Source organism: Heliangelus exortis, chromosome 2 (assembly GCF_036169615.1).
Source record: "Heliangelus exortis chromosome 2, bHelExo1.hap1, whole genome shotgun sequence".
In the NCBI taxonomy this organism is placed as follows: Eukaryota; Metazoa; Chordata; class Aves; order Apodiformes; family Trochilidae; genus Heliangelus; species Heliangelus exortis.
In genome coordinates, this window is record NC_092423.1 from 550,090 (window position 1) to 559,993 (window position 9,904).

The 9,904-nt window shown below is 59.0% G+C and overlaps 1 protein-coding gene across 2 annotated transcripts; it reads left to right on the plus strand.

Annotated features, from left to right (window-relative positions):
• The first annotated feature begins 3,509 nt into the window (after nucleotides 1-3,509).
• On the plus strand, nucleotides 3,510-9,594 carry LOC139791923 (zinc finger protein 282-like). Of its 2 annotated transcripts, XM_071734460.1 has the most exons (6): nucleotides 3,510-3,933; nucleotides 4,054-4,167; nucleotides 4,923-5,009; nucleotides 6,211-6,303; nucleotides 6,470-6,583; nucleotides 7,719-9,594. In XM_071734460.1, the coding sequence occupies exons 1-6, from the start codon at nucleotides 3,552-3,554 to the stop codon at nucleotides 8,618-8,620; spliced, it is 1,692 nt and encodes a 563-aa protein (XP_071590561.1). In that variant the 5' UTR covers nucleotides 3,510-3,551; the 3' UTR covers nucleotides 8,621-9,594. The 2 variants fall into 2 exon arrangements, with proteins under 2 accessions (XP_071590561.1, XP_071590562.1); XM_071734461.1 differs by lacking the exon at nucleotides 4,054-4,167.
• The last annotated feature ends 310 nt before the right edge of the window (nucleotides 9,595-9,904 follow it).

Consider the following 9,904-nt stretch of genomic DNA (forward strand, 5'->3'; position numbering starts at 1 on the left):
CCGGGAGAGCGAGCGCCGCCCCACGTGCACCGCACCCAACAGCGCCCCCTGCCGGGGGCCGGGGGAGCAGGGGGCGGGGGTCACCCCCCGGGAGCGGCCCCCCCGCACGTTTTGGTGCCGTTTTGGGGGGTTTCGGCTCAGCCCCCTCCCCCCGCCTCAGAGCGCTGGCTCGGGGGGTGATTGACAGCTGTCAATCATTGCCCGGACCGCCCGCACGGCAGGGGGCGCGCTGTGGCGGGAGGGAGCAGCGCCCCCTATCGGTCCGGGCGGGAGCGCAGCGCGGGACCGAGCGGTCCCGGTCCGGTTCCCCACATGGAGCGGCCCCGGGAGCCTCGGGATGCGCGGGGAACCGGCACGGCGGGCGCCGTCCTGCAGGGACAGGGGCGGCTCCGGGGCAGGAGATGGAGCTGAAGTACAAAAGGGTTTGGGGACCCTCCCCGGGGAGACGTGTCCGGGTGACACACGGCTCCTGGGGACTCTGCCGGGGACAGACCGCGGGAGGACCCCGCACCAGCTGCGGGGGGGCTGAAAGGACCCTCGGGGGACACGGGGTGGCTCAGGGGACAGGAGGTGGCTCAGGGGACAGGGGGTGGCTCTGGGGACAGGGGGTGGCTCAGGGAACACAAAGTGGCTCAGGGGGACACAAAACGGCTCAGGGGACACAAAGTGGCTCAGGGGGACACAAAACGGCTCAGGGGACACAAAGTGGCTCAGGGGACAGGAGGTGGCTCAGGGGACACAAAGTGGCTTAGGGGACAGGAGGTGGCTCAGGGGGACACAAAACGGCTCAGGGGACACAAAGTGGCTCAGGGGACAGGGGGTGGCTCAGGGGACAGGGGGTGGCACATAACCACTTGTGTCACCTGGTGTGGGTGACAGTCCCTCAGGGAGCGATGGGTCAGAACCGGGTTTAGGTTCCGGTGGGTCTCAGGAGGAGAGCAGAGGCTGCGGTGTGGGAGGGTCGGGACCGATGATCCCAAAGATCCCTCCCTGCTGAGGGCTCCATCATTCCCTGACTCCCACACACAGTGCTGGGGTCAGGAGGTGACACGACTGAGGAGCTCACGGATCATGCTCCAGGAATCACCAAAGTTCTGGGAACTGGAGGTCCGAGTTGTTCCGGTATCGGGCAAATGTCCCCAAGCAGGAATATTCTTATCCTTTCAGTGGAATCACAGAATCATTTTGGTTGGAAAAGACCTTTGAGTCCAACCCTTGCCCATCCCTGCCCAGGCCCCCCCCAGCCCATGTCCCTCATCCCCACATCCCCAGGCTCTGAACCCCCCCCAGGGATGATGGGGACTCCAGCCCTGCCCTGGGCAGCCTGGGCCAGGCCCTGACAACCCTTTCCAGGGAGAAATTGTCCCCAACTTCTGGAGAAGTTGTGAGGAGCAGCTGAGGGCCCTGGGGGTCTTGATCCTGGATCAGAGGAGGCTGAGGGGAGACCTTCTGGCTCTCTGCAAGCCCCTGAGAGGAGGTTGGAGCCAGGGGGGGTCGGGCTCTGCTCCCAAGGAACAAGGGATGGGACAAGAGGAACTTTCAGCCTCGAGTGGAGGTTTTGGTTGGATTCCCTCCTCCTGCCCCTTCCTGGCATCAGCCTGGTCCTTCCCAAACACCGGAGAGGAAGTTGTGAGGGACCAGCCCTCAGGAGCTGTTGTGGGAAGTGATGTGGAAAGCCCATGGTGAGCCCTGGAATGAGGAACAAAAGGCTGGACATGGAGACAGGACAGGGATAAGGATGGAGGAGCAGGGGGGGCAGAGCCCCTCTCCAGCTGTTCGTGTCCCAGCCACACTTCCTCATCCCTGTGACACCATTCTTTAGGAAAAAGAGGCCAATAAAGGGAGAAGCTGTGGTGGTGTGACTGGGGAGTTCCACCAGCACCCACACCCACACCAACACTCACACCAACACCAACACCCACACCAACACCAACACCAACACCCACACCATCACCCACACCCACACCAGCACCCACACCAGCACCAACACCCACACCAGCACCAACACCCACACCAACACCCACACCAACACCAACACCCACAGCAACACCCACACCCATTCCAACACCCACACCCACACCAGCACCCACACCAGCACCAACACCCACACCAGCACCAACACCCACACCAACACCCACACCCACACCAACACCCACACCAGCACCCACACCAGCACCAACACCCACACCAGCACCAACACCCACACCAACACCCACACCCACACCAACACCCACACCAGCACCCACACCAACACCCACACCAGCACCCACACCAACACCCACACCCACACCAACACCAACACCCACACCAACACCCACACCCACACCAACACCCACAGCAACACCCACACCCATTCCAACACCCACACCAACACCCACACCAACACCCACACCCACACCAACACCCACACCCACACCCACACCAGCACCCACACCAACACCCACACCAACACCAACACCCACACCAGCCCCAACCCTCTGCTCCTGGCTGGCTCAGGACTGGTGGTTTTGTTACCTCTTTAACTTTTCTTCTCCTCTCCTCTTTCTCCCTCTTTTCCTTCCTAAAACCATGAAGTAACTCAAAGCCCACCCTGACTTCTCCCAGGTCTTGCAGCTTGGGAATACATGGGTTGTGACTTTTGTCACCAAGATGTCATCCTGAGCATATGAAATCATCACGGTACCGTTATTCCTCCTCTAATTCTCCTTACAGCTGATATTCCCACGCAGACCTGGAGTGCTGCTCCACCTGAATCCAGCCACGGGGTGGATGAGAATCCCCTCTGGCCGGAACATTTTCATCACCCTCCCCAGGAGGACCCAGGTTGGCTCCACCGAGGCTGCTCCCTGGGCCGGAGCTCAGAAACCTCCGACCAGAACCTGTGGGGCTGTGACAAAGCCCCCTGCCCAGGCACCCCCAGCACTGCCCCGCAGGACACAGCCCCTCTGCTGGGACCCGGGATGCTCCTGGAAGTCCTGAATTCCCCCGCGGGGGATGGACCCTGGGCACAGGATCCACCAAAGGCTTCCGGACACCTCGGCTTCACCTCCATTTCTGCAGCGTTCCTGGGACATGAGCTGCAGGAGCTGGGGAGACCCCACGGACACGGGAGAACAAAATCCCCGTGGCCCTGAGAGGAAACTGAACCTGCACAGCTCCGAGGGGACCCCCAAAACTTCACAGCTCCGAGGGGATCCCCATCCCCTCACAGCTCCGAGGGGACCCGGATCCCTCCTGGCCCTGGGGGTCCCCGGTACCTCACAGGTCCCTCTGGGCCCTGGGGGACCCCTGCTCCCCGTCCCCTTCTCCCCTTTCCCTCCCCCCCGCTCCCTCCCGCCGGGGGGCGCCGCAGAGCGCGGGGCGGTGCGGGGCGGTGCGGGGCGGTGCGGGGCGGTGCGGGGCGGTGCGGGGCGGTGCGGGGCGGTGCGGGGCGGAGCGTGGCGGTGCGGGCAGCAGAGGGCGGTGCGGAGCGGGGCGGGCGGTGCCGGGTCCGGGGTGGGTCCGGTGGTGCCGGTACCGCGTCCGGGTGCGGGTCGGGCTGGGGTTCCGGCATGGCGGGTCCCCGTGCGGGGCGAGCGGAGGCGGTGTCGGTATCGGTGTCGGTGCGGGTGCTGCGGCTGGAGGTGCGGCTGGCGCGGGCGGAGCGGCAGCTGAGCGCAGCCCTGGCGCTGCGGGGCCGCCTCCGGGCGCTGGAGCGGCGGCTGGAGAACGGCGGAGGCTGCGGGGCCCCGGGGAGAGAAGGGGCCGGGAACGGCATCCGGGAGGCCGGGAGAGCCCGGGAAAGGCCGGTGCCGGTGAGCCTGGAGGACGTCTGGGTCCAGTTCAGCGAGCGGGAGTGGCGGGCGCTGCAGGGCTGGCAGCGGGCCCTGCACCGCGCCGTGCTCAGGAGCACCGCCCGCACGCCCCGCTCCTCCCGCACGCCCCGCTCCGCCGGTAAGGGCCCGGACGCCACCGGCAGCGGCCGGGACAGAGCCCGCGGGTGGGAGCGGGAGCTTGGGAGGGTCCCGTGCGGGAAGGACCCCCCGGCTGAGCCTCCCCTCCCGCCCCCCGCAGAGCTGGGCGCTCCCGGAGGGGATGCCCGGGGCTGCCCGGAGCGGGGGAACCGAGCGTGTGCGGGGAGCTGCGGGGACACCGACGGGAGAGGTGACCCCGCGGAGACTGGCGACGGTGAGTGGCTCCGGGGCCACCCAGAAGGCTGCGGGTGGGCCCGTTTGGTGAGGGGCTTCGGGACAGCCAGGCTGTCAGGACAGAGACCACCAAATCCCCTGTGTGCTGCTGTGTAGTTTCAGGACAAACGAGGTGCCGGGACCACCAAACCCCCAGTCTGGCTCCTGATGGGACATCAGCCTCTCTCCAGGGTGCTTACCCTGCTGGGCCCCTCGCTCAGCAAACCACCCTTTTGCCTCTCCTGTTCCTGAGCTGTTGTCCCCCTCTGCTCAGCCACGTTCTGCTGCTGGACAAGGGGCTGATGTTTGGTTTTCCAGGCTGGCACTTGGCTGTGCAGTGGGTTTACAGCCACCTGAAGTGTTCCCCTAACCCCCTGACAGTGTGAGGGACATAAAGGTGATGTGCAGGGCACTGTCCCACCTGGCTTTCCTTATGTTTTGTTTTTGTTTTTTTTTTTTTTGTATGAAGTTGCATTCATAATTCTCACCAGTGTTTTCACTTGCTAATGCACACTGCAACAAGACAGACATTACACCCCTGTGAAAAGGTGTGTGTTTCTGAGGCTCAGACTTCTGCTGAGGGTTTTGTGACAAATATTTGAGGTGTCTTTAAGGTAATTTGGTCAGGAAGAACTAGAACCGAAGTGAGGTTTTCCCTAGAAGGTGAGCTAGAACAGAGCTGCCAGGCTGAGGATGGGATGAGAATCGGAACTGATTTTGTGTGTGGATTAAATAAATATTGGTTCCTCTTCACAGAAGACAGCATAATCCATATTAAGCAAGAGGAAGAGTTGTGTGGTGCAGATCAGCAGGAGAGGGAGGCTGGAGAAGAGCCCTGCCTGGGTGAGTAACTGCATAGCTTGGAGGGAATATCAAACAGAGGGATTATAAATTCCAGGGTGGATTTTGTTTTGTTTTGTTTTATTCTACTCTTCTCACGTATTCCAAATCCATCATAAAAAGCTCTCAAGTTTTGAACAGACTTGCCACCAGTCCTGACAGGCAAGGGCTGGTATTTAATCTTTCTCTTCTTGCAGCCATTTTGGAGTTTGCAGAAGATGTGGGGAGTAGGAAATGATGTGTTATCCCTTCAATTCCTTTTTTTGCATCCCTCGAGCTGGTAGCTCTCAGGTGATTAAATATCACTAAATGGCACCAAGTGGGCCATTAGTCACTCTTTGGGGCTGATGGATTAGTTTGGAGGAGTCAAAAACCAGGATGAGGTTTGTGTTTGGTGCCATTGGCTGCAGGACTGCCCGTGCTGGTCTGGCTCCAGACAAATCAGGTGTTCCAGGACTTAGAGGGGGCTCCAAAGCAGCTGGAGACTCCCTGTGTCCAAGGAGTCCCATGGACAGGACAAGGGGCAATGGGCACAAGGTGCTCCTGGGGAGATTCCATTGGAACACAAGAGGGAAATTTTTCCCCCTGAGGACAGTCAGACCTTGGAATGGTCTCCCAGGGGAAGGGGTGGATTCCCCCACTTGGGAAAGTTGGAAGTCTCAGCTCCAGGGGTGCTGAGACATCTCAGATCAAAAATAATATGAGAAGGGTTGGAGCAGATGGGTCTGGAGGTCCCTTCCCAGCTGAGACTCTGGGAGCTCCTCAGCTCCACATCCCCTGCAGCTTTCTCTTCCAGGGGCTGCTGTGCCTCTCCTCCCACATTCCCAGAGGATTCAGGTTGCCTGTTCCCTCCTGGCTTCTCTTCTGTGGTTTCTCTGCCTGCCCAAGGGAGCACTGCTGCTCTGGGCACGGCCTCCTCACTCGGTGGAACCTCCTTGCATTCCACAGAAAACATTCCCGGTGTGTGCTGGGCTGTCCCCTGCCCAGCAGGGAGCAGCTCTGCCTCTTGCCTCCACTCTGCTCTTCCTTGGCTTCCCCTCTGTGCAGCAAACTGGGATGTTTCAGACCTTCCCCTCGGGTTTCATGAAGGAGCTGGGTTTATGGGAGCTTGGCTTGGGGGAAAGCAAGGAACAAAACCTGAGCAGGTTTCACCCTGAGCTTCGGCAGTTCTGATGCGCTTCTCCTGGAATTTCTCCTTTGGCAGAGGAAGTGTTTTATGATCCTGAGGCTCCAAGCCAGGCCAGGAGCAGCAGGGAGCTGCCAGGACCTGAGGCCCTCCCCAGAGACCCTGACACGGGTGAGGATTCCCTGGAAAGAGCTCCTGCTGTGGGAATTACCCCTCAGGAGGCTCCTCCTGGCGTGCCTTCCCTGCAGCTTCTTACCTATGTGAATTCCCAAATATTCCATGCTTTTGCCTCTTTCTCTGGTGTTTCTCAGCTGTGTAAATTCTCCCCAATGAACAGGATTCCAGACGTATGGAACTGATGTTCTGTCATGGATTAAACAAGAGGAGGAGCCGTGCACCCCAGACAGACGAGACCTGGGGAAAGAAGAGATCTCTGCAGATGCAAGTGCAGGTCAGAGATGGATTTCAGCTGAGATTTCTGGGATAGCAAATTGAATTTTGAGGCATTTTTGTACTATATTAAATGTCACAACCTTGTAATGTGAGCCATGAAAGAGCTGGAACAAAGCTCAGTCTGGTAGTTCCTATTAATTCACAGCATTTCCAGGTTCTGTCAGATGAGGAGGCTCCTGGCCCTGCAGGCACCATCTGGGGGCTGTGTTTAGGCAAGCACAGTGCCTTCTTCTGACTCCAGTTTGTGCTTCCAGCTGGTTTGATGGTGTCTAAACCTGGTCCAGATTAATTTGGAGCCCTGACTTTGTTTCTCCCAGCAGGAGAGCTGTCCTGCAGCAAGAGAGAAGGGTTTAATGTCAGAGAGGGTCAGGAGGGGCTGGGGGGTCCCGGGCTGACGTTCATCTCAGGGAGTTTTTGTGGTGGAGCGTGGGTCCTGCTTGAGGTGGAGGTGATGGGGGGAAATTTAATGAACTGAGGTTTAACCTGGGGGGCTGGGTGGGAATTTGTGTGGGGATGTTCATGAGACCTCTCCTGGGCCACAGCCTGGGACCACTCAGCAGAGCTCTCAGGTGGGAAACTGGGGAGGGGGTGCAGAAATCAGTCAGCAGCCTGGAGCTGCTTCACTCCACGTGAGTTCTGTGGACACTGATGGGCACACGATGGAGTTCTGGTGGAGGAAACCAAGTGGGAGCTGCTGTGGGAATGATTCTGCCCCACAGAACAAAATCATCCAGGGTATTGCCCCAGTGTGAGGCAGGATCAGCTCCAGAGAAGGGAATGGAGGTGGGGAAGGGTCTGGAGCACAAGGAGAAGGTCTGGAGAGCATGGAGGAGGGGCTGGAGAAGATGGAGAAGGGTCTGGAGAAGTTGTGAGGAGCAGCTGAGGGCCCTGGGGGTGTTGATCCTGGAGCAGAGGAGGCTGAGGGGGACCCTGTGGCCTCAGGGCTGGTGGTGGCAGTGCTGGACATTCAAAGTCCTCTCCAACAAAAACGGTTCAGTGATTCTCTACGTGTGCTCCCTCAGTACTGAACCTCCCATCTTTAATTACTTTGCTGCCCATTAGCATGGGGGGGTGCAGGCTGGAGGGACACTTGGCAGCAGCTTCCTCAGCTGAGACTCTGAAATCTGTTTCAGTGCCCGATGGAAGCTCCAGGAGGGACCCTCAGGCAGATTGCTTTGAAACCCCCACGAGTGACTCAGAAGCACCAGGAAGACCTGGAGAGAAACTTTCCAAGGATCCCGTCTCCAGAGTGCCGTGGGATGCTCAGTGGGATTCAGAAATGATGGAAACAACCAGCAGCAGGAGCAGCCTCGGGGGTGACCCTCAGCCCAGCCGAGGGTTTGCTGAGCCCTTGGGCGTCTGCAGCCCCCAGGAAAACGTCGCGGGGAGGAGACCCCACAGCAAATGTGAGAGGAACCCCCACCAGCAGGGAGACCCTCAGACAGGGGAGATGTTTCCAGGCCCCACGTCTGAGGGGAATCTCAGTGCCGGGGTTTTCCAGCTGCTGCAACCCCAGCCCTGCGCCCCGGAGCGAGGAGCTGCTCCCGGCTCCTGCACCCAGGGGGCACAGAACCCCCCGGGGGGAACCCGGCTCCAGGACCCCGCTGGAGGGGAGCAGCCGCCTGTGGAAAGGCAGGAGAACTTCCCTAGGGAAAGCCCCTCGGGCAGCCCCTGCTGGGAAGAGGCTCGGGAGAGGGGCAGGCAGCAGGGCAGGGGCAAGTCCTACATCTGCAGCGACTGCGGGAAAAGCTTCGTCTGCCACTCGTGGCTGGTGAGGCACCGGATGACACACACCGGGGAGAGGCCCTACAAGTGCTCCGAGTGTGACAAGAGCTACAGGAGGAAGGATTACCTGCTGAACCACCAGCGGAGGCACTCGGGACAGGGGCTCCTCCAGTGCCCCCTCTGCGGGAAGAGCTTTGTGCTCAGGAGGAGTTTCCTGAAACACCGGGAAAGCCACGTGCAGGAATCACCCCTGAGCCTGGGGGGCTGGTCCTGTGCAGAGCTCCGGGGACCCCTGATGCACCCCCTATAGAAACCCCCTGTGGAAACCCCCTGTGGAAACCCCCTGTGGAAACCCCCTATAGAAACTCTGCAGCCCCCCGCTGTCACCTGGCTGGAAAACCCACCCTGAGCTCCCTCCCGGGCAAAGGGAGAAAGTTTTTTGGGTATTTTCCACGTTGGGATGTGCTCTGAGCAGTGCCCGGAGCTTGCTGGGGATGTGCTGAGCCCTCTCCAGGCTCTGGTGCTCCAGAATCCCAACGAGATGCAGCAGTTTGTAATGCTCCAGGGATGGGGAATATCCAGAGGGTTCTCCCTTAGGCTGCAGGGGGCATGGAGCCCAGGGACTGGGCTGAAAATCAGCAAGTGAAAGGTGCTAATTATCCACTGAAAAAGTGTCAGGGAACACCCGCTGGTGGGGGGAAGCACTGAGCCTGTTGGGAAGCAGCCTCCTGGGGAGCTTCTTCCTGAGCCTCAATCCTGGAGCTGGGGGGGCTCTGTGGGGCTGAACCCCAGAGGATTCCTGAGGGATCCCCTGCAGCTCCAGGGTCAGCAGGAGCCTGGGACATGGGGTGCATTCTGAGCACCCCCAGGAATTCTCTGCTCATTCCCAGGAGATGCTGCTTTGCCTTCCAAAAGTGCATTTTTGCTCACATTTGGTGTCTCCTCAGGGGGAAAGCACTGCTGAGAGGCTGCGTGACAGCACCAGGACACAGCTCAGTCCTTTTAGTTGTAAGAGTCTGGGGAGATCATCTGTCACCTTGTGCTCAATGGCCTTCAGTCTGGGGGGAAAACACCAGAACCAGCAGCACTGGGTCAGCCCATTTGGGTTCAGGGATTTCCCCATCAGGCAGCTGTGCCAAACTTCCCTAAACAGCCTTTTTTTCTGTGCATGTTTCTGCTTAAAATTTGTACAGATGCTTTCTTGTTGATTGGAAATATATTTTTTCTTTTTTTTCTTTTCTTTTTCTTCTTTTTTCTTTTTTTTTATTAAAATTCTTACAGAAATGCCTCGGGTCATTCTGTAGGGGGAGGAGAAAAGATGAGCAAGGTAGAAGCAGGAAGAGAAATTGTGGGACTGCCATGCCCCAAATCCTGTTTTCAAGGGAAAACTTTGCTCTAGAATATAACAGACTCACAAAATAATTTTGGTTTGAAAAGAAGCTCAAGATCATCAAATCCATGGGCCTGAGAGTGCCACCCGGGACCTACCTGAGCTGCACAGGAACACAGAGAGACAAACTGGTTTGAACTGGAATCACCAAGGCACAGAATTGTTTGGCTTGGAAAAGACCTTCAAGATCACCCAGTCCAACCC